Genomic DNA, 25570 nt, shown 5'->3' on the forward strand with positions numbered 1-25570 from the left:
ACGATTCTCCAGGTATAAATTCGCGTATGAATAAGGAAAAGCGAAAAGGAAGAACGGAATAAGGGGAGGAGCGAGAAACTGGTCAGACGAAAGAGAACGAGAAACGGATGACAATTACGCCAACTATGTTATGTTACAGAAATAAAACACGCGTGTCTGCTAATTTAAAGTACCGTGTGTTTTAAAGATAAAAAAGGTGTATTATCTTAATTTGTCCCTGAAGGTAAGCAGATATAGTATACTGCAAGAAATCTCGGTAATTTTTATCTCGCGTAAGTGGTTTTCGAATATAACTGGAAGAGAGTTGAATCGTAAATTCTATGCGACGTTTATGTCACGTAATAAACTTGCATATTTAGTGGCAATGAAATCACGACTGATAATGTTACATTTCATGGTCCATAACGAGATGTAACTATTTTATTCTTAATATCCCCCTTTTATATTTCCATCCTTACTCAATGTCGAGTATATTTAATACTTGGCTGAATTTACGACGTCTTTAACGTGGTTTATATACCTCGCTACGCTTCATCTTTATTAATTATATCTTCTCGAGAAACTCCAAATCTTTGTCGTTCATTTCATAAACAGAACATTGAATTTTTTCTAAAACTGCATTACATAGATCTTATATGTTGCATCGTTTAAGCTTTACAATTTTCTTTTAAAATCATAGTCAACATTGAAATCTAAAACTTTACATTATTGTACTGTATTATGATACACTACTATATATATATATATATATAGTTCGATGATTTTTACCGTCTTACCTTTCTCATATTCACTGAAGGTTTTCGTAGGCGAATCCTCCGTCTGTTCTGTCCCCGTCAACGTGTACTCGTCACGCTCGTCCACAGTTTCCTGGCAATCGATACCATCCGGGGTGCACACACTCTCACCACGGAATAGACCAATTACTGACTGGACCTTTGGCTGCTCGATTCCACCTTTAATTAGAAGCAAGTGTTACTAACGAGGTTAATGAAGATTCATCGAGTGTTTCGGTTCGACCACCTCTAATATCTCTCTCTCTCTCTCCCTCTCTCTCTTTTGGAAAATCTGTGTTAAGAGAAAGTGCACAAAGTTGATCGTTTTTCTAGATTATGCACGTAATAAAGACGACAGGCGAGAAAGCTATGATAAGTCCATTTTAATTTTTCAAGTTTTATCTACTTACACGTTTTGTTCCAAAATCTAATAAGAAGATGTAGCTTTAATAAAACGAAGAGTGTTACTCATATCGTAGTGCTCGTATTATCGTCTTTATTCTGTTTCTCTACTTTCGTTCATTGGACGAGGACACGAACATAATTTAAAAATCATTACATCGTATCTATTATACGAAACGAGGAAAATTGCATTTGTTTGAATAAAGTTTGAATATATGGCTCAGGATATTAGCCCATTTCTCATCGAATACACGTTAAGCGAATAAAAATCTATGGACCACCGCATTTAATGAATTACAGCCGTTATTAACCATTTGTGCTCGTTGCTGCGAGGGAACTTGATAACCGAACATCAACACCATCCGGTTAAATAAAGATTAATAACGCTAGGACATTTAAAAATGGTTTGCATTCGATTGAAAAAAACAGTTATCGTAAATTTTGAGAACCCAATGTTCCGACGTGCACTACTACCAATCACAAGTATCCGTACCGTTATTTCCTTCACGAGATACAATTTCACCTTTTATATGACAAAATCACCAAATTTTCAATATAACAAATAGGTGTCAAAAATTTGCATTTGCATTTTTGATTTTATTCTCTGCACCAAACGTATAAACCGAATGAAAAGAACGTTCTGTTATTCACAATTTTTAGCTACAGCGTGTGTAATTCGACAAATATATTTACAAGCTCGATCAATCCTTAAATTTTCACATCGACAAAGCAAGCCGATAGCAACGAACATCGATGTTTCAGCTGGCCAAAGTAACCGAAACACCCTGTACATCGTAGAAAAATGTGAAACACAGAGAAGTGCTCGTGGAAGAACTTGGCAACACAAAAGTGTTCTGAATCGATAGTTCGAGGCTGAGAATATGCACGAAAGATCCGATAAGATCGATCATGTGTGATGCACAATCAATCGTGTATTATGGTGACAAGGTGCTTTGTGTATGTAAGTGTGTAGTGTACGTGTGAGTGTATTTAAAGAGTTCGAAAGGGGATTGGGTAACCCAAAGATCGAAAGAAAAAACACATTCGCTTTATAGATCGAGAGAAAAGAAAAAAACGACACAGAAATTTTGAGACGACTTGAAGATAACATTTACATGTTGTTCGGCCGGAAGTCCGAGGCTAGTATCCTCCGAGCTCGTTAAGCTGGCCCGCTCTCGCAAATACGGCTCTCCTGTAAAGCAGCGTTTTTTCAACATTTTACGTACCTTTTTGTCTATTAGCCGAATCGACAGTCAAAAATATTCTCTTTTCATATACGAACCTACAATTAAATATTTTATATATATAGATACAAGTTTTAGAATATAATTGAATATTGGAAAAATTGTTGATTTGGTCCAAGATTATTATTAGTTTTAACTAATATTAGCTATAATAGATTAACTAATATTTAGCTGGTTTATTAACGCTAGAACTACCACACCAGTCGAAATAACTGGTTTGACAACTTTATTTTAAAATTCCTACTTCGTGTTATATTTCTTCTGCGCAATGATGTAATGACTTTTGCAGGGACAGCGATAATATAACAAACCTTAATTTTGTTTTATTCATTTAGAACGAAAGTAATTTTGTATCACGGCTACTTATACCAGTATCGAATACCAGTATCAGTACCAATATCGAATCAACCTTGGATGGAAAAATGTACGTTGTAGGGAATACCTGAAACAACGCGTAAAAGTTTCAAAATATATCTCGAATAACTTGATGGAAATACATAGAGTAGATTCTTCTCTCTAACGCGAGAGGGGTTACCCGAGCCCCATAGAAAAGTAGCTGTATGTTAAGGTTTCCAGTAGGTGTCGGAGAGTATAATTTGGGTATTATTTTTAAAGACTGTTAAAAAAAGGACGATTCGATAATTCTTTCGCTACGAGTAACTCTATTTGATTCTCTAAATAGTTAATACATTGAATAAACATTTAATAATCCGATACGAGTAAATTTTGAAGCAATTTTTAAACACTGTTTATTTCGTTCGTTTCATGAATCACCTTTCTTTAACACGTTGTTGATTTAATGAAAAACAGAGTGCATGGTGTAACAAAACTACGACCGAGTATTATCAGAAATTTGTATCTAATACGCGTGGCGAGATGACGTATTCGTGGTATCGAGTGGATTATTTAATCGATCGTACCTAAGAATGTGGCTGATGGGGAACTGTAAGCCAGGTACTCCTTGTTTGAACACCAAGCAGGGAATTCATTCTGTTTAATCGGGTGCCCGGAATCGTAATCGTCTTCTCGCTTCCATGGCAACATGGTCTCCGTGGCTGTTGGTGTCGTTACCCTGTAGGTTTCTACAATTCGAGAAATAATAGTATTATTACTACTTCGATATTACTAATACAAATCACGGGAAGAACTTGAAACTTTCAAACAACTCTGTCAGGTACGACGAAGATTTTAAGAGGGAAAATGGTTACCCTTTTCTATCATCAAAGAATTTGACAAAAATTTCAAAATCATTTCAGGAAGAAACGAAATTTCGAATAAGATTTTTACGCTTCAAAGGTTGATATTCTACGAAATTAGAATTTCCTTTGATACTAAAAGATTCGCGAATTCGTAAGAGATATTTCAAAATAGGAAGGAAATGCTTCGTAGGTTAAAGAAACTTTACGAGATTTGGCAGAAATTTTGGCAGCCGAATCATCTTAATCTTTTTCGCTATCAGAGTATCCGACAATTTTTCTTACGCTGTCGAAAGGAATTTCAAAGACGGTTAAATCGTGCAAAGTACTCGACACTTGCACAAGGAACGGGATTTCCATCGAAAGACGAACGATCTCAACAACAACGAGGAAGAACTCACCGTCGCGTCCTAATTTCATATCGGGATCGTCGGTATTTATGGTGTCCATTGAGGTAGTGGTGGTGGCGCCGTGGTGGTTGTCCACGTTCACGTTCAACGAGTCTACGGAAATCGAGCGACGGGAAAATTATAACTATGAATCGGGACAGGAATTAGCTGCTACACCTTTTCTTCTCCTGTTTTATATTCAAAAGACACGCTTCGACAAGAAGTCTCGTTGAATTATCTTCCGCGGAACTAATTTCTCAAAAGAATCGGCGCGAGGATGAGAGGATAATTCCAGAACTTTGTCGTTTTCTATCGACGACGCGACGTAGCCGAAAGCTTCGCTGAAATGAACGAAAAAGGTAGAAAACAAGAAGAAGAGAAAGGCTGTTCTTACCGGAAGTACGAGCTGTGAAAGTAATCGCCGAGTCCCAGTCCTCTTTGCTCGAAGGCTTTGAGGTGTCTCCGTTCTCCAATTCGTACAGGACGCCATTGATGTAATCTACGTTCAATGAAAATTCACGTATTCAAACGAGATCCTTTTTTTCCGTCGGAAAAAGGCATCGATATCTCTTTCGCCAATTTTACCTTGTGTGAACAACTTCGTCGAGCCATTTTGCTGGAACTCCGGAAAACTCACGTGATTCTGCTTACCGTCCTACGGTTCGGTTGAGAGAAGGAACGACATTTTAATTGCAAATCGAATAGGATATATAATGGAAACTCGTATAAACTGGAAGAACACGCGTCAACGCGAGAACATTCTTACTTTGAGTAATTTTTTACTGCGCTTGTGACGATGCTTGTGCTCTCCCATCATCCGACGTATGTTCATGTGCATTTTGTAATTGACTTGGGTCGAGAGATCGCGATCGTTCACCGCGTGTCGACTGTAGCTTAGACGCCGATGCTGCAACAGTTTTGTTCCATGCTGTAGAGAAACGTTTTTGCTCATTCGCCTTCGTTCTTTTCGTTTGTGCAGGATTTTTTCTAACATATACATATATACGAATACATACATGCGACACAGTTCGACTAATCGTCGTGGCAAAGAAGCACACGCAGATTCAATAGTTCGAGGCGGTTCGAAAGTCTCTTCGAGTATTTGTTATTCTTCTTTCGATCGCCACGCGTGCGAGCAACTTAAACGAGTCTTACGTATTGCAAATGAAATTAAGCGTTGTAGGTGGAATTTAGCTGTCGATGTCGATTTTCATTTCATCAAGAGAAAGAGAGAGTACAAAATATAAACTAACATATGGAATTTTAATAAGTTGATCTCAAATATTAATACTCCGTTTCACGAAAACTATGAATAACTACGAAATTTTTATTTCTAAATACGAGAAGAACAAAATTAAATTCACACTATCTAAATTCTGACGTGGCAAACGTTGAAAAATAACAATAGAAATTTCCAATACAATTTATTCCATTCATTTTGTCTTATGCGCGTTTGTCTCGAAAAGCTTCGCAATTGACGAAGAAGACTAAGTCTTCTGGAATCTGAAACTTTCAAAGCTGCGATTTTCTCAAATTGCAGATCTCACCACTCGTACCACTTGTCTTCTAAGTCTCGCACAATACCATTACGTGATATAGCTAAAGGATAAAATCGACAGGTGAAATTCCAAGCAACGATACGATTATCCTTCGAGAAAAAACCAGTCTCGTTGGCAAGGTTTTCAGGGACATGCATACACCATATGTATATATATGTCGGATCATCTTTGGAAAACGGGGCGTGTGACGAGTTTTGCCGCGAGTTGTCCATAGTTGTCTTATACCACATGACGTTTGTTTACGGGAATGTATTACAAAAGTTAACAAGTGATATCGATGATCGAGTGCTCGAGATACACGGTCAACGGGATGACGATCGCGATTAGGAACTCGACGTACGTGTTCACTGGGCTGGTCGAACTTATCGGATTGCACCTCGGTCCAAGTGGAACTGCCCTCATATACTCCTCTCCGTATTCCTCGGGTCAATCGCTGTTTTTAAGGAGAGTTATTTAATTACTTTATACCTTTGTTAGGTACACGTCCCTCCCGTGACCGTGGCTACGTTCAGTGACCCGTTATGTCACTTCGAGCCCAAGCCCACTGTCATAAATCTCGGACAATCATAATTGACTTGACTCATAAACAGCTGTTTCTCAGTTTTATTGTTTAAGTACGATTATAATAAAAAGTCTGGACTGGAGTATCGGGGACCTATCCAAATATTCCGAAAGAAAGGCTCCGGCGTCTCTTCATCTCCGACATATATATATATACATACACATAAAAATCTGAATACTCAGCAAAAAGTGAGTTTCTTACCCTCTTGTATGGCTTGCAAAGTTCTTCGGCCAATAGGTGGTGGATCCTGGCGTCAGTCAAGTCCTTCTTGGAAGGGTTGTACTCCAGTTCTTGGAGATCAATATTCCAGCCCGCTTCAAGCTGGCTGCAACTCGGACTGGAAGGAGAAAGAATGAGACTACATTTTTATGACGGGCTGCCACTTGAAGATCGATACTGTGTTTCGAGGAGGGTCCACCGTTCAATCGAGATACAATGCAGACTTATCTTCGGTTATGCTCCTTGGCCAGGGTGTATACGGGGTGAGTCATGGAGGGAGTCATCGACACCCTACGGCGTTTTCTAACGCTGCAGCATATAACAGGACATTGCACCGGATGGAAAGTTACTTCGTGTCGTGTCCTGTCGATCTCACCGATGTGACGGGACTTTTACAATAATAGAAATTGCTTCTTCCGTTTCTTTTTCGTTAACGGTGTTGTCGACGATAAATGTATGAAAGTGTATAAAGCTTCTACCAAAGGGATTAAAACGAAAGGTATAAGAAAATGTACGTGATGCGAGGAAGAAAAGAAACTTTCATCTATGTTTTACAAGATGCCCAAAGGTGCTACGTTGTAAAGGTACGAAGCTTGTACGACTAATTGGTCATGATTTAAACGAAACAGTCGAAACGTAAGCGATATTTTTATGATTATTCGACATGTACATCTCTATATTTGATGCTTTTCCGTTAATACGACGAATAGAATTTTTACTGTAATAGAATTACTTGTTTAATTTGTTTCCAGGTTGATAAGTAAGAAAATCCTCGAATCAAATTTTCGCGTGTCTTAATTGATAAAAAAAGTTAAAGGTAAAAAGGATTATACGTGAAATAATTTTAACAAACGATTCAGTCAGAATATTTTAACTCCATTGTCAATTTTTTGTGACACCGAATTAACGGAAACAAAGCATTGGACTGGGAGGCGGATCGAGCTGAAAGAAATTTCATTCGCAACGATTTCTTCCGTTTCACCGGGAAAACTTTCCTCGATAATTAATACATTTTTACCAGGGCGACAAAGGGATGGCGTACACATCTGTTACGATCAAAGAAGCATTCATCGTGCTCCTTATTGTGGAAGTAAACAGGTCAGGTACGAAGGAAGATAACTCAGCGTGCCAACGATTGGAAAGGATGGAACGAGAAGCGAAGAGTCGAGGGAAGAAAAGAATGGAGCCCTACCTTCCATTGAACTGTCCTGTGTTGCTATAGTTGCGGAATATCGCGGACATGCTTTCAGTTCCGCTGATATTGCCAATGGTGGACGCGTTCCTTCTAATGTAATCCAAAGCGTCTTTCATCGCCAGCTTCGAGTACGTTTCCAATATTTTCGGTTCCGCGCCACAGTGATCTCTCACTAGGTACGGACGAACGAATTTATTATCGAACCTCTTGAATCTGTGAAACGAAAGAAAGAAACAAGATAATGAAACGAGGAACGAATATTTAAAGACGAAATATCAGATCACGCGATCAAAGAATTGATAGATTTAAAAAATCGTTTTAAAAGGACGTCGTTAATATAGATACGTTGGAGTTTGATTTTTATGATATTTCTCAAAATAGCGTCGTTTCTCTTCTACTTGGGATTTAAAATGGACATGTTACAATAATTAGATTAAATTAATAAAAAGATTAGGAAAATTGTCTATCGTGAAACCATAGCAAATAATTTACGACGGTGAATGTACTCTGGTGATCAGGATCATCTGCATCCCGCATCACCATCTTCAACGACTCGTGAGTCATCCTACTAGGGGAGAGAAAAGTCAATAAACTTTGCTCGTGTTTTTCAACGTACGAGAAGAATCAGAGGCGGAAAGAACGCGAACGCCAGAGAAAATGTTATGTTCGATGTTAACAAACGTTAAACGCTAGTTTGTTGCATGATAAGTGTCACTTTTCAACAACATCTTATATTACGGTCATTTTATGATGAACAAATATTCCACGATTATTTTCATTCGTAACTTGTACGTTTGTAAAAGGTCTATCATTTCATTCAACGATTTAACGATATTTTTTAAACAGTTTACAAAGATGTTCGACTTTACGAGCGTAGATTTGGTTAAATCATTTCAAAAGACAGAAAAAGAACGCTATATTTTACTTCGAAATTGAAATCAATTCAGGCGGTGCTTACTTTGAATTACGGCAATAAAAAGCGTAATTTCGTGTTATTCTTTAGCCTGCAACGATATTCGTTATACAACGTAATATATTCAGAAATTATGCATACTTGTCTCGAACATGGTAATTGCCGTGCTTGCCCAAAATGTCCTCGACCCCAGCCATCACGTGGTCCATTATCTGTAAAACGGAGATGCCATTTTCCTTTACTCCGCCGGATTTATCACGCGCTTGTTATTTCCCTTATCCAGCAAGATATTTCAACGCCGGTTTACGAAAACATTCCCACATTTGCCGACATTTTCTATGAACGTATTACGCGTGTTATACGAAACATTCTGAAAGTTCATCAACGCTGTAACAACATCCAACTATCGTCGTTATATTGGCAAAATTTTAAACGATTCTGAAAATGTATACATTTAGTTACAACACAATTAGTACGACGCGTGCGTTTTCCACAGATAAGAAGAATTATTAAACAAGTAATTATCTACGATATTTCTTAGTTTCCGTATTCGGTTACAGTCGAAAAGAATGACCTTGGAAGGAAAAAAAAATCATTAATCACGATATTCGCCGTTCTGAACCAAAGAACTTTTTCCTCGTACATTTTCCTGTATCTACAAAAGTAACGAAGATATTATAGCGGACAAGATTTTTTTTTTTATTTGGAAGAATTTTACAATCAATTCTCATTGAGAATTATAAGTCAATTATTCTGACGTGGTACTATGTCGTCTTTAATGAGTGTTTATCGTTTGTCTGATTCTAGTCGAATCTAATGCTTAAATCTAAAGGCTAATGTCTTTTTAGCCTACGGATCCGATCCGTTGTGTCAAGTAATTGAGAAACTAATGGGTTTTGGTAGTTGTTTACTCCTATGTTGTATCTGTTACTGAATTTGGATATTTCTTCGCGATGTACCGTTTCGTTGGTGACGTACCAAGGTGCGCCTATCAAGGATCTTGGAGTTTTCGATTGGAATCCTTGAAGAATTTCTATGTTGGAATTACTCGCTGTTCCCCATAGTTGGATCCCATAGGTTCAAACAGGTTTTAATATGACCTTCTGTAGCATTATTTTACTCTGAGCGATCAAATCGGAACGTCTGACAATGAGCCAGCGGAATTTTTTTAAATTTTGATTTAAATTGTTTGGATTTATCTACGATGTGTCGTTCCCGTGTCATTCTTCTGTCCTGTGTCACGCCCAGATATCTGACTGAATCTTTGTTCGGAATAGGAATATTATTTATAGTCACCTGTGGACATTTCGCAGTGGTAGCGGACAAGATAAACGGAACATCCTGTATGCTATCGGACTAGCTTCAAACTTTGCCAATACGTATGACCATTACAGCGCCAGTGAAGTTTCAAAATGCTTCGCATTAACGCGCATAGTATACGCATAAAAATTTATTACGAATGCTACGCGTGGCAAACGTAAAACGAAGCGTAGGAAATCGCTCTTTTCGTCCAGCAGCGTTCGTTTACGAAAATATGGCTACCGGTGAAAATCAGTGCAATCTTCTCGTACACATCGGCCAACGAACGATTATTGATTTTCCCGTGTATCGTGGCTCGCTGCTCTTTTTTAATATTTGCACGAACGATAAGGGCGTATAACCACGCGTCCTCTATAATTTATACAACGCGCCGCTGTTCTCCGCTCTTTTTCCCCGACGCAATCTACTCACTCGCTACCTTTTTATTAAGCGATCGATCGCAAAGCGTGGCACTTTGCTCGTTATGGCTGATCGCCGGTTTCAGACGTTTCTTTTTTTTTCCAGGCAAATACAAATAGTAGAAGACAATGAACAACTTACCCGTTCGTGGATCCTCTCGTTCATGGTAGGTTTCTTCTTTTCTGCCCGTTTCACGTTCAGGATTTTTACGAGCGGCTTGATCGTGATTCCCTGGAAATAGAGTTTCCGACAGTGGATCTTTTTTTAATAGAATCATTGCAAATGAATGTGTTGGATGGACGAAGGGTGATATTAAATTGTCGGTTGGCAAATGCAGATTAGATTAGATCGAGCTAGGATTCAGACTGATACCGTTTGTTAGCGAGATACCAAATCGAGGATTATGCGATTGGTATATTTTATGTAGAATTATAAAATGATAAAGAGAAAGTTTGAGGGTAAAATCTCTTTTTCGCAAATATTCATTACGTTACCCTAATGCGATGGAGTTCAATAGTTTGAAGATAGAGTAGATTGAAAAATGATATTTTAAGCACCGAATATAAAATATTTAGGTGGCTGGATACTTTTGTAAATGATTGTAAGTATATACGAGTATTAGGTAGACGATCTACACGTAGAAACAGAAAAAGGACGCCAGAAAGAAGATTTAAATTTAGGGGTATTGCGGAAGAATATTAGATTTAAATATGGGGCTCTAAACGAGGAAATTTAAATGTAGAAAGAGAACAGGAATGTTAAATTGAAGATTCAAATGTAGAAATAGAAGAAGAACGATGATTTTTGCATTGCGCCCAATTGTACCTATTTTCGCGATATCTTTTTGTGGCTGCAATTACAAATTTAAATTGCCAAATATTTTATCTCACAATTGCACGTATTACTTTAGACACGTTTTCAGAGAATTTGAATACACCGCCAGATGTGATATTACACCGATGGCTGATTAACCCTTTGCACTGCTATGTCGAGTCTGACTCGACATGAGTTTTTATCTCGGGAGCTCCTTTGTCGAGTCTCACTCGACATTCTTTCAGTCCCATCTTTTTTGTGAAACGTGCGAAAGAAAGGCAGGATTGCGTCCTGGAAATTATTTCAAGATATATCATACACATGAAAATTACAAAATACAACGATAGTGTGAATAAAACTGGTATTCGAGCGAATTTCTTTTCTTCCTTTATTTATTTAAATTCTCTCATTTTTTAGTTCAAGTAAATTTCAAATAAAACACTTAAAAGCGTTGGGAGCTGCTGCCAACGAAATTGAAATAAAATTCCGAGTGCAAAGGGTTAAAGGGTCGTCGTTTAATTGGCAGGGTGGGGTCGAAATAAACCTCGCAATTTTTTTTAATATTTCTAACGTATTATAGTTATCTGCTCACGATATGTAATTTATATTTAAAGGAAGTATATTTAAAGTTAGAAATTATGATTTATTATATAACAAGCTTTCATATCTACGAATCTATTCACATAATTAGCAAGGAAACGAATAGTTTCAAGTCTAACTCTAAATTAATCGTTCAATCCGCCTATTTAATATTTAGATTCCGATATTTGCATATTATCAATATTTATACATCGAGCATGGTAGTATTTATGCCCCCACAGTCAAGAGTTGACATTACTTTCCATTGATTTACAGTGGCGAACGAAAGAAAGTTTAAAGTGTAAACGTCACTGAATTACAAAATGGAATAATGTTTAACAAAAGTAACGAATAAATATAATATATTTAAGGCGTTCCATGTAAAAATAATCACCCAAATATTATCATTATGTTACGGTGATACAATCAAGATATCAAAGGAAAACACGCCGCAAAGATTATTATTACCCAAGGGTCATTTCTTTCAGAAGCTTTCAAAGTCCCTGAAGACTTCTCGCACATATTTGAGTGCATTTCTTTTTCTTGCAAATTGCACGTCACGTTAAAGTGCATGCAGGGACGCACAGTGACACGAATTATCGAACAAATATTCTTGAAATAACATATGTACCTTTTACAAACGCTAATAAACTGTCTAATCGTAATCAATCACCATACTAATACTCTCTTGTAGTAAATTCACTATTTTTAACGAGCGAACTTTCTCTTATTCGCCATTGTTTATGGAATACACTTCTATCGATTGTTCGTTGCTGTCCTTAGAATCTTGGGAGTTACATCAAGTTCACGTGTATTCGACAAACTTGCAAATTCGATTTTCCCGGAAATAAAGCTTCGTATGGCGAAATTCTTCTCTAGATCTTTCACTTAATTCTATACGAACAACCATACTTGTATCACAATTTTTCATACACCTTGTATATACAATTTAGAGGATGCGGCACGTGTGCAGCGTGACTTTTTGTTAGCTGCGTTATAAATACGTAATCGACGATGACCTTTCTTTATGTCGATACTCATCGATTGCCTGGCTCTATTATAAATGTGTACTACTAAAGCATAGTGATTGCGCGTATTATATTCGAACGCATTATAGGTCGATACGAATTGACGGGTGGTTCTTCACTCCAGTGGATCGCAGGAAAGAAGGTTTAAAAATTTTAAAAGGTGAAAGGTGCAGGAAGATTATTAGAGGGAAGATATTCAACGAAAGACGTGTAATTCGGAGAAATTAATTTCATTCGATATTCCATCGTTAATTTTATTCTTGTTGAAGTGATCGCCACTTCTAAGAAAACTCTACATCTGGTCTTCGGTTTTCTCGAGCAACGAAGCCATCGACAGCGCATAGACAAAAGAATGCGTCAAGGACAGACCATAAGCGGGTACGTGTTGGCTTCGGGGTTCGTTTAGTCTCAGGGTAACATTGCTAGCGTGCGGATCTGGACCAGCTTACGTTGTATTTCACACTTTGTACTTTAATATTCACAATATATATATACTTACAATACCTTACAATTTATCCACGCGTTTCTTTGTATCCACCTACATCAAATAACCTTAACGATTCTATACAAAGTTATTGGGGATATTCGTATGTAGAGTTTTCAAGATTAGGGGGCGGCTATTTATTAAAAACTTCCGTGAATGAAGTAGATGACGTATTTAGATAAACGTTTCTATTAATCAGATATTGGACATTAAATGAAATAATTGACGAGGAAAGGAATTGACCATATTCGTATATATGAAAAAGAGGTGACAATTAATCGAGGTGTCCATATTTATCTGCCATAAATACTACTTCTTTATTAAATACATCATTTATTCTGATTTTTACGTAAATTCCTTTAATGGAAAGAAACTATTTGTATTTGATTAAATTAATTTAAAGGAAGAGATAACTTGATACGAATAATTGTAATATAGAGATCGTATCTTTGCGTGTGTTTTGGGACAAAAATATCGCGAGACTGGATGGAAAAGTCCAATGCAATTTATTAACATTTCCTACATAGTTATTCGTTTTAATTTCGTCGAATTTCTTCGCTGATGAATTAAATCGAGTTTAAAAGAAGCGTGGCCAAATAGAATAGCAATGTAATTAAACTGCAACGGTTAAAGCGCCTGGAGCAAAAAACGACTGGATAGAAAAACATGCTCCTTTCATCCTGAAGGCGCGTCCTGTTTGCGACCTCCGCGGAACTACCGCTCTGGGCCTCCATTAAGTCTAGAAACACCATCGACTTTGTCGCGCAGTCGATCGGAAATTCGATATCGACGGCACGCTCCGCGATATCCGGCACGATCCTTTTGCATAGCGCGATAACTTACAAGAGAAATGCCGGAGACATTGTAAAATTTCTAAGGCAACGCTGAAGAAGACATCGTCAAGTTTCTTGCACATAAAATGGCGGACAAAAGAACGTCTCGCTTACAGTAGGCGTAGAAAGTATTCGTCTAATGATCAGTTACGTCTAAAATTTTGTCATTAGGTTTATGATGCGATATTTCTGAAAAACGTATGTTACATTATATGGTAAGATAAATAAAAAGATACAGAATGTAACTGTTTCGTTTAAAGCTTCGTACAGACAGAGGAAAGTTTATAAGATAAAAAGTACAGGAAGACACCATAATTTGAATTTTGACAAATTTCCAAGATTCGAGCAATCACCTCCCTTTGGCTTGTACCATGATTTTTGATGCATCCTATATATATATATGCATGCACACATGCAATATAAAAGAAAAAAAAGGAATTTCTTCCACGTGGTATGTTCACGTATATATCGATATTACGATCGGAAATATTATAACGCTCAGTTATATTATATTAATATTAATATTTCAATGATTAGTTACGTCTAAAATTTTGTTATTAGGTTTATGATGCGATATTTTTGTAAAACGTATGTTACATTATATGGTAAGATAAATAAAAAGATACAGAATGTAACTGTTTCGTTTAAAGCTTCGTACAGACAGAGGAAAGTTTATAAGATAAAAAGTACAGGAAGACACCATAATTTGAATTTTGACAAATTTCCAAGATTCGAGCAATCACCTCCCTTTGGCTTGTAGCGTGATTTTCGATGCATTCTATGTATATAATATGCATATGCACACATGAAGAATAAAGGAAGAGAAAAAGAGGAATTTTCTCCACGCGGTATGTTCACGCATATACCGATATTACGATCGGAAATATTATAACGCAGTATGTTTGCGTTTACTAGACGGTGTGCGGTGATCGTTGTAAAGTCGCGCGTGTCGAGCAAAACTCGACAGTTCGATAGTAGTTGGCTGTAATGACAAAATGACCGAGACAAGTAGCGAATGTTCGCGTATTTCCCGGCTAACGCGTATCCACGATACTTAGTAGTACAAACTGTGATAACAGGTTCCGGCATATGAATTCCCTACGTCGCATCGCTGCTAGCCTTTTATGGAACGTTATTAAGTAGTTTCCACGAGCAACGATCAAATCGAATATAAATGTTTCAGCTACGTTTGTATATTTCCTTTCGTTCTTTCCATATATCTTGTTTTAGTGGAATGAAGGAAATTGTGTTTTTTCCTTGGTATAATCTTCTTTTATTTTTAATAAATGTCTTGGAATAATTTATATATGCGTTTTTTTTTCTAGTTGAATATCTACGAATGTTTTAGATAGTACACGTCGAGGTTATTGGATGTATGAACAAAGGAACGCGCGGATAAAATATAAAGTAGAAAATATATTTTAATACAGAAGTGTAAATACTAGTAGGAACATAATTCGAGCTGGTCCAGAACCGCACGCTAGTGTCACACGCTCTAGAAGGCCACCCGCTCGGTAATCAAGTAGACGAAACATCTTGCATACCACAGTTATCGAAACAATAACGAAAAAGCCACCTTTGATACACACCCGACGATAATCCCTCCAAAGGAACTAAAATCTCGATATAAAAACCCTCCTAAACTAGTGCTCGACACATTGTTCTGTTGTAACACTTTGAACCGTAGCTCTGTTGGATTTATATAATAAATTCCATTATCGTATAAGAAGTTCAATTTCTCCACCCTATTCGTGAAAGAATTATTTTGTTCGAACTGCGACGCGAGGAGATTACCGGCGATCTGTTAATTTCGCGATTTCTTGTATCTCCGACGTGACAGTGTTACCCTATGACTGGAAGCCCTGAAGCCATCGTCGCCTGTCGTCAGATATCTGGGCATGACTCTGGACAAAAGATTGACATGGAAACAACATATCTTAGAAAAAACCAAACAACTCGAAGCAAAATTTAAAAAATTCTACTGGCCGACGTTTCAACTTAAACACGCAAAGTAAAATTACACTATACAAAGCCATATTAAAACCTGTTTGGACTCATGGAATCCAACTATGGGGAACAGCGAGTAATTCCAACATAGAAATTCTTCAACGATTCCAATCGAAAACCCTAAGATCCCTAATAGATGCACCTTGGTACGTCAGCAACGAAACGATACATCACGACCTTAAGATACCCACGGTCAAAGAAGAATTATCCAAATTCAGCGATAGACACGGCACAAGAGTTAACAACCACCAAAAACCCCTATTACTCAACTACTCGACACGTCGGAACAGATCCGCAGGCTGAAAAGACATTGCACCTTAGACCTAAGCACTAGATTCAAGTAGAATCAAACATACTATAAACACTTATTAACCATGTCATAGTACCACGCCAGAATAATTTACTTATAATTCTCAACGAGAATTGATTGTAAAATTCTTCCAAATAAAAAGAAATTTTTTGTTCTTCGTTCGACTCGAGATATTCTTTTGCGTTTACACGCTTTTTCTTGTTGGTCGAGCCGCTCGATTTTTATATTATTCTATAGGATCTTTACTACAATCAGTTTATTTACAATAAATGGATTGAACAGACGTTGGTTAAACAAGAAACGATGGTTGTTTACGTGAACTAATCACAGTGAGATATTCTTTTGCGTTTGCACTCTTCTTCTTGTTGGTCGAGCCGCTTGATTTTTATATTATTCTATAGGATCTTTACTACAATTAGTTTATTTACAATAAATGGATCGAACAGATGTACCACGTCAGATAAATTTACTTAAAATTCTCTAACGAGAATTGATTGTAAAATAAACGCAAATGAAAAAGAAAAAAAGAAAAATCGCCTGTCTACTGTTTATAGTCTGCTTTCGTCCCAGTCTTTTGTCTATACGCTGTCGATGGCTTCGGTGCTTGAGGAAACTAAAAAGACCAGATGTAGAGTTTTCTTAGAAGCGGTGACCACTTCAACAGTACTAATATTAAAAATTAGTACGATTAATGCTCAAAGACGAAGAAATTGCATTTCCTCTTACGTAACTTCATTTCCTGAACATTTTTTTTTTTGTTTTATCTAAACCGCTTTTTAATTTTACAAACGAGAAGAGACCTTAAAAGCTGTCATCTTAAATACTTAGAGGTAAAAGCCATTTAAGTTTCTTCTTTCTTGGAACCTTTTAACCTGCGTGCTCCAATAATTATTAATGCCGGGACCTTTCAGAGTTTCGAAAAATCATTCATTTCCGAGAAACTTTGGTTCACCTATCGATGTACCCGGTATATTAGAATCAGAGGGAATCGAGAAAATTTGTAAGAATGGCTTCGGCCCAGCCGAGCCAATGAATGGTTCTCGAGTCTGAATCAACATTTCTCAAAGTTTACTTCTCACGAACAACGGGCTCTCGGGGTGAAATGTTGATTTAGAGGTAGGGGGTGTTCCTACTATCGCGTCGTTCTCTCCTGAATCGAGCGACCTTTCTTTATTGTTATCTCTTCGTATGGCATAGGTAGGATGGGTTATTTGTGTCAGCCAAGCTACAACATCTTAAAAATCAATCTTGAACTTTGCACGGAATAACAAAGCTCGCGATATTATGAAATACTACTAGCTTTTAATATATTAACGAAAGAACGACAAAATTTGAGTCGGTGAGGAGTCTATTGTACAAGAATGAATAAAATCATAGAGTAATATACACAGAATACTGGATTATGATAATTACAACGGAGAATATTAAAATTAGTTAAGCAGATTTCTCTTCTTCCGACAAGCAGAAATTATGTCTCGTAGAAAATTATGGCTGTCGAGCTGCCAACGTACGAGATATATTTCACTGTTTATTACGTCATTAACGATTAAGTCTGTTTTCAAATATAAGTCGCTTATAAATTCTTCGTAGCTGAAATTTTTACGAGGCAAACTATTTTTTAGTCAAATTTAGCGCGACTCAAATATCCAGCCGGATCAAATAACTCAACGGAATAACTTCATATTTAAACGTAACATAACGAAAACACATTGGAGCGTACCGTGCGTTAGATTACGGTGAAGTTTAATTTAAAGTTTTACGGAAATGGAACGAGACTACGCGGGAAAGTAACGTTGAACCTCATTGGTTTAAACAACTGTTGTCTACGAAACAATTCTGGGATGTATTGGGACAATCGAGACGAAAGACGCAAAAAGGAGAGGCAGCATGAAGTTATAATGGCAAACGTAAAAGCAAGCATAACCGAGGCCATAGTACCAGATGGAAACTGCACGTAACAATGCTCGCAACGGAGATGAAAAGAACGTAATGCACAAATCTCAACTATTTGCTTAAATGTCTTCTTTTAAGGCAAATATCCATGAAAAGTTCGCCGAGTTATTCCACCGCTCGAAACACAAGAAAACGTTCTGACTCGAACTCGAAGACTCGCTCGCTTCCATCCTTTCTATTTAATTTCGCAACTCTAATAATATCTAAGGGGTTGGAATGACGCTAACAGCGTCATTTCGTGACCTGTAATATAGTTAATTACAAAGACTACCTCCGAATTAAGAGATTTATGATATTTAATGTTACAAAGTGGTTGGGAGATTTTAATATTGTAATCATTAATGGTTAGAGGGAAACTCGAAGAGTATGGAAATATTAGTATTATCAGTAATACTTGGTCGTATTACTAGTTATTATTAATAACGTTAATATCTGTAGTAATAAAAGCAAATACGATAACGATTGCGATTTATCTTCTTCGTGAATGTTGGATCGATTGTTCTTTCTATTAGAGAAATTTTGTTCGTGATCTGACACGAACAGATATTAAATATTTAATATTTCTATATATATTCGTATCGAATGGTAACTTTGTTTCGAGCTATAGACGTGGGACGAATTTTTTACTAAATACACGTTTTAATTGAAAACTGATAGCTGGCATAATAAAAGAGGCTTTTAAACTAATTCCTTTATCGAGAATTACAAAAAAGTATCGATATAAATTTTTATAATTTCACCGATTTATTTTCACTAAAAAAATGATTAATCCATCTTCTCGATTCTGTTAATAAAATTCCTTCTACGAATCCATATTAAGTTACTCTATATTTTATTCTAAAGTGTAGTTTATAATTTGTAAAAATTAATTATTCCATTTTATTTTTCTAACAGGCCGGATCAACGATAGTTTCTAATATTATGGCAGTCGAGATACGAAATTGTTTCCTGAGACATAAACCGTAATATTTGATTTTCATCGGTCTATTCGTTATCGTACTGCGAGGTTACTCGATTGATCGTGTTATCGTTGTCTTACCTGTATGAACACCGTGAAGTAGATGACTGCTATTGTAGTGGTGACGAACATTGGCTGCAAGGACACGTGCTTTGGGTCGATCAGCAGGACCAGAGCAAACGCTACAGCACCTCGTAAGCCACCGTAAGACATCACGAACTTCTCCACCTTGTTCAGCTTGTGCAGTCGAAATTGATTAGCCAATGCTGTCAGTAAGATCACGCCTGAAATTCGATTTCGGTCTGACTCAATGCGTTTGCCCATTTCGTCGCTGATAATCCTCTACAGATCCGACTCAAAAGCTAATCACGTGTCTATTTATACGTTGCGAGTTCTACGTCTGTTTCCAATAATTATGAACTTGTACCTTTGACGTAACACTGGAAAAGTACGTTTAATCGTAGGAAAAAGAAAATTTCTATTTACGATAATTATCTTTGGCGTGTAAGGAATTTTGTGTTCATATTGTTGTACACGTTAATGAAAAAATTTGTATCTAAAAAATTCCTCTTCGTATCTCGCGCATCGAGAAGGAACGCGGTTAATTGCAATTTTTTGACAATCAAAAAAATTTCGGTTCAAAGAAATCATTAATTTCCAATTTGTATGTAACGTCGCAACTACGAGCAATTGCAAGCCCTTTTTGTAAATGGAAAATATGTTCACGATGTAAATAGAAGTTTCCATTTTCTACCCGACAACGAAGGCCTGTGATTAATCGTAATGGAAAAAAGAAAAGGAAATTTCTATTTACAACAATTAGTAGCTGACACATTTTTAGTCGACGTATACACTGTGATTGAACATATTTTTATTCGAAATAGATTTTTGAAAGAACGAGTAGTAGCTTGCATACTTTATCTGCGAATAAAAAGCTGTGGTTAATCGCATCTTTTATTTCGCAAAATAAAAAAGAAAGAGTGAAGAGGGAAAAAAGGAAGTACCGGGCTGTAGATGGTGGAAAGCAGAATATTCCCAAGGTATATCTATAGAGACAGCGATGAATTTTTTAAGTGTCGCCGCTGGCTGACGATTTGGCGATAAACCGCCGATGGAACAGGAAGCCGTAAGTCCGTGACAGTAATCCGTGATGTAAACTGCCGGTTGTGGAAGGAGCTAGACGAATCTTGTTAAGTGTCTTTCGATATATTTCGCGTCTTAAGGGATAGATCGGAAAAATTCGTGCTTCTTCAAGATTATTCTCTCCGTTTGTCTAATGGCCAATATCAATTTTCGGGATTAGCTGTTTGGATAATCGAGATTGCGGGGAAGGGAGATAAACTACTTAGGGGTTGTAACATACAATTTCAAATTTTTTAATTTTTTTTATCTTGCAATTACTCTTTTCGCTTCATTTTTTAATCTATTAACCTTCCGCGAGATATTGGTATATTTAACGCTCTTGAATTTTCTGTCTGATCTAATAACCAAAAATGATGTGGATTATTTTTCTCAAGCTTTTTGAACTATTTCTTAACATTATTCGTTTCCTATATCATCTTCACGTATCCAATTTCCTTTACGATAAGTACGAGAATAAAATTCTTTCCAGAAAGTAATTTTTAACACCATTTTATAAACATAATAAAATAATACGATAACAAGAGACATTGTAGTATGATCCTGAACTTTGTGATCTCTTAAGAAGTTAATATACCATATGAGCGATCATCCACCTAAAACAGGGCTCTATCCGAAGCACATATTCCACCCTAATCTTCGCTCCTTCTACCAAATTACACCAAAAAACAAGAAACAATGCTTTCCACCGTACATGCCAAGTTTTCCGGATCGATATTTCGCAAAAAGACAAATAGCAAAACACGAGAAACGCCTTATTCTTGGCACGGCCGCGTAACCATTCTCTAAGTAAGTGACACTCGATAAGCCATGATCGGTTTAGCTTAAGACTCCTTTATCTCTTGATAGCATTAACAACTCTCTCTCTCTCTCTCTCTCTCTTTCTTTCTGTCTGTCTGTGTCAAATTCGAATTGTACAGCTCGATAGCTGGAGTCACGTGACAAGATTACCGTCGCGAGAGTTAGTTACATACACGACAGGAAGATTCCTAACGAGAGCTAAAAAAGATTCGACCAGACGATTAAATTTTTTACCACGAATAACTTGACGAATATCTTCTCGAAAAATCTTTCGTCTTTCTCGGCAATAAATTGCTTCAACCAACTTTCAACTTTTCACTTTTAAAGTATCAGAACACGTTGACTGCCACGAGAATTCGATATATTTTGCTCCGTGAGCCGCGAAAACATTGAAATATATTATTTTCCGAAAAGTTTCTTTGTTTCATATTGGTTTATTGAATTATGCACGAACATGATAATACCTAATTCGATAAAATAATATAAAACAGAAATTGTTGTACAATGAAACGGACAATCTAATACATCGCGCGTTTAATCGTTGCAAAATATGATATATCGTATTTGCGTAACCTCTCACTAACGATATTACCCGTAAGTCATTCACATCGTAGAAAATACTTTAGTCCGTGAAATTTATCTTATTTTAAAAAGTTCAGTAAAAGAACGACGATGACCACGGTCGCAGTCAACTTTCTTGCCTATGTCTTCCGAGTAAGTTTCGTGAAGACCGCCATAAATAATAACAAGGTTCTATCGGTATATTCGGCGAACAGAGGCAGATAGAAGTGAAAAATGTACGTTCGTAAGCGTATCTACGACTTACGTTCTGCCCTTGTGCGGTCATCGTATAGGATACAGCATTGACCTTGACATTACTCACCAACGATTCGATAAATCGAGCAGAATACGATGGTCATGACGACGAACCACGTGTTCCAATCGTGACGATTGTTCACCGTAGCGACTCCGAGGAACATAAATATGATGGTTTCCGAGCTGCTTGACAACATCTTCATCGTGTATTTGACGGTTGTGTGCGATTTGTGCGAGATATTCGCCTCCACGTAATTCTTCATCGTGATGCCGCAGAAGGTGATCCTGCGACAAAGGGAGGTCACGGTTAATCGACGAGGGTGGACGACACGTAGAGGGGTGGTTCGAGAGATGTTAGGATACCCGTGTATCGATCGCCATTCGGCCAGTTTCCCAAACGTCGTCGAAATTAATTCGAACGTATACGATCCGAGGGGTTTACGAAATCGACGGGCTACGGGCCAATGACGTCGATTCGATTTACGATAGGGACGTGACCGCTTCACAACCCCTGCAAATTCGTGCCTACGTCTGTCTACGTACATTTAGATGGCTCGCAGACTGGTTCTGCGATTCATTCGTTAAATTAGCCTAAGGGAATTTAGGTGCTTGATTTTCCAATTTGCAAGTTTAAAGCGTTCTGTTACAGTTGTCGTCTTAGGTTTCTGATCTATTGACGCGGATACAGAATTAACACCATAGAGAAGTTTAGTTTGCTACATTTCTTCCTTTCTTTGGAGTACAGAATACGTTGTTTCGTATTGAGTTCGATCGAAATACACTAAGGTCGATGGATTATTGGTTACAAAGATACAAAGATATAATCCAATCATGAATAATAATAGGTTCTTCGGCTAGTTTATCGAATATAAATTATTTGGAATGAAACGTCGAAAGTAATTTAGAAGGCGAAGCTTTCGTTCTTTTCGCGGTATGATAAATATACGTACAATCGACATTGATTACATCCGATCAATTCTCGATTGATCTAAAATTGTCTGAAGGACTAGTAGCGCTATTAAAATTCTAGTCAAGACTTTGTCATCAAATTTTCCTCAAAGCAAAATTGAAACAAAGAAGAAAAGAACACAAAGTCGTGAAAGCAGTTAAAGTTCTCTTCTCTTTATCAAACGATTCTCATCGATTACGCTTCGCTGTCCAAATATTCGCACATTTTAAACGTCTTTAAATAAACAGACCGTCAGTTTGTACTAATCATGTCACGACCATCGGTCGTATATTCGAAAGCCATCTGTTTGTCAATCAAACACAAAAGGAGGCTCTGTTTAATCGTATGAGCAAAACTCACGGTAAGCAGAACAAGAACCGAGAGATTACGGGTTAAGCATATTTGAATAGTTATCGCACAGGGAGCGTTCTTTATATCGCGATCAATCATCGATTTCGCTAGAGAAACGTGTAAATAATAGACTTAACTAGAATCGCGTCGTTGTAGTAAAGCTTTCCACTATTTATGACGACCGTTTCTTAGCCTTTCGTTTTTTAAGATAAAGACTAGCCTTGAGCGAATTATCGAACAAATCGACCATCACGAGAACCTGCCACGCTTTCGTTCGATCCTTTTTCTTTCTTTCGTGACACGTTTCGCACTTTCCATAATAAAACGCTGGGAAAAATGTGCTAGTTTCGCTTCGTCGTTCAACGAACAGGTTCTGCGAGGTTGCTCGAAAGCGCGTCGAAATCGTTGCGTTTGTATATGACGCGAAATGTGCACGCTTCGCTCGATATACAGGGTGTTTTGTAATTGACAACACATAAAACTATGTATAGCGTGATCGTACGTGAAAAATAAGCCGAGACTGTACAGGAACATTTCCTCGTGCGCGGCATAGCTTTTGAGAAAATTGCGTTTGGAAATTTTGTCGGATACGCATACGCGATCTTGGTCGGCTTTCAGCCAAGGAAAGAAGAAGGATAATCGACAGGAGATTACTTTATTCTACGCGTGTAAGATCAAACAAGCGAAACGTATGAAACATAAAATTCGTTCGTTTAAAGTGCAGTTTTCATGAAAACAGAGTTTGATCGTATTAGACCCTGTACACGCGTATTAGACAGATTTTCAAAAGTTCCGTTTCATACTTTCGATTTATCTTTCTACGTAGAGTCATTCTGTATCAAATCGTACCGACAGTTTGTAACGAGACACCTTGTAGAGGTAACGATTCGCGTGAGAACTGGAAGGTCCTTTTTGGAATTTACTGCAGGCCGAGAGCGTGTCGAGGAATGAGCTATGCTCGTGCTACAAATTTCTAGGTCGCGGTGGCCACGTGCGGCCTATTTCGTTTTATCGATGTAAACAAGAGAAGCACAGTGGAGAAATTTACATATGTTCTTCTGTTTACATGGTAAACTGACCTTTCAGAAAATTTTATGCTCATTTATTACGAGTCTGCTAATAATTTCATTTGCATAAAAAGTATAGCGATTTATACAATAATAATCATCCATAGTTTTCTTAATAGAGAAACATAAACGTTCAAGCGTACACAGAGAGACAACTAAGAAGCTTCTTCGGTAGATGTTAAAAACAAACGACAATTCGTTTTCAATCTTGCCGAATCTTCGATCGATATCATCGAACGATGACGATGAAGTACGTACAAGCAATTTACGCGTTGCCTTTGAATATTCTTTCCGTTTGCATTCTGACAACTGGCTAAAGAGCTTGCAGAAGTAGATCGGTTAACTTACGCCAGAATGCTGGACATGTGAAAAATCTCAGCGTTTAGATAGGCCAGGTAAGCCATGACGAATATGAAGATGGGCTCGATCACGCGAACCTGATGAGTGAACCTCGTAACGAATCCAGTTGCGATACCCCATATCACTCCTATTATCGTGCCGCCGATCGCCACCACGAAGAACGAAGCAAATCCTGACAGTACGTCCGTGTAGAGTATTTCCGTTGGTCCTATCTCGTTGTACGCCTCGAACATGTGGTACAGCACCTGCGTGTCATTAAACAACCACAATTTATTTAGCTGTTTGTCAGTCGAAATGTCGTTACATCATGTTTTTCGACTATTTGTTGGGAGATTTTATTAGCGTTTAATGATGTGCGCAATCTTATCAGCGCGCATGTGTAATTTTGTATTTTAACTAGAGCTACCGATAGTTAACACGAAGCTATTTCTATCAAAACCAGTGAAAATGACTGGTTTTATAAAAAATACGTAATAGAATACTTTTATATTTATTGATTTTTGACTTTCTCACAGGAGGAATTCCATGTTATGTAATAGATTTTTAGTATTATTAATTCATCTGGCATCCCCAAACGAGTGGTATTTCTAGCGTTAGCATGTAGCGATCTAGCGATCGATCCGGAATTTTCTTGATAACTCGCATCATCATATCGAATGATACGCAGTACAAATTTTGAAAACGTGTGGCAAGTTGTACAAAACGAGGAAACTGGTTAATTGAGGTTCGATAAACAGATTGCAGGACCCTTTTACATTTTTACTGATATTGGTATAAGTAGCCTTGATACAAAATTATTTTCAGTTTGAATACATAAGAAACAAAATACAATTCATTATATTATTCTTTTAGTTATCGTTGCGAAGGTCATTACATCAGTGTGGACAAAAATATAACGTGAAGTAAGAATTTTAAAATAAAATTATAAAACTAGTCAATTTCGCTGGTGT

The 25570-nt window shown here is 37.2% G+C and overlaps 2 protein-coding genes across 8 annotated transcripts in view; one reads left to right on the plus strand and one right to left on the minus strand.

The window, feature by feature from the left end:
• The window catches only part of LOC141445739 (uncharacterized), a 199162-nt gene that overhangs the window by 38561 nt on the left and 135031 nt on the right, over positions 1-25570 (plus strand). The gene's annotated exons all lie outside the window — the stretch shown is intronic.
• Positions 1-25570, minus strand: part of Nhe2 (Na[+]/H[+] hydrogen exchanger 2) — a 43644-nt gene that overhangs the window by 5908 nt on the left and 12166 nt on the right. For 5 of the 7 annotated variants that reach the window (XM_072002797.1, XM_072002793.1, XM_072002792.1 and 2 more), the window contains 13 exons: positions 24609-24865; positions 21961-22178; positions 19218-19420; positions 10313-10402; positions 8594-8664; positions 7537-7752; positions 6327-6462; positions 4771-4932; positions 4590-4659; positions 4399-4503; positions 4017-4118; positions 3340-3501; positions 777-953 (listed from right to left, as the gene is read on the minus strand). In XM_072002797.1, the coding sequence (XP_071858898.1) occupies positions 777-953; positions 3340-3501; positions 4017-4118; positions 4399-4503; positions 4590-4659; positions 4771-4932; positions 6327-6462; positions 7537-7752; positions 8594-8664; positions 10313-10402; positions 19218-19420; positions 21961-22178; positions 24609-24865 (1969 nt within the window). Of the gene's footprint in view, positions 1-776; positions 954-2290; positions 2368-3339; positions 3502-4016; positions 4119-4398; positions 4504-4589; positions 4660-4770; positions 4933-6326; positions 6463-7536; positions 7753-8593; positions 8665-10312; positions 10403-19217; positions 19421-21960; positions 22179-24608; positions 24866-25570 lie in introns of those variants that run through there. The other 2 variants (XM_072002798.1, XM_072002795.1) reach the window with 2 other exon arrangements.

This window comes from Bombus fervidus, chromosome 4 (assembly GCF_041682495.2).
Source record: "Bombus fervidus isolate BK054 chromosome 4, iyBomFerv1, whole genome shotgun sequence".
Classification (NCBI taxonomy): Eukaryota; Metazoa; Arthropoda; class Insecta; order Hymenoptera; family Apidae; genus Bombus; species Bombus fervidus.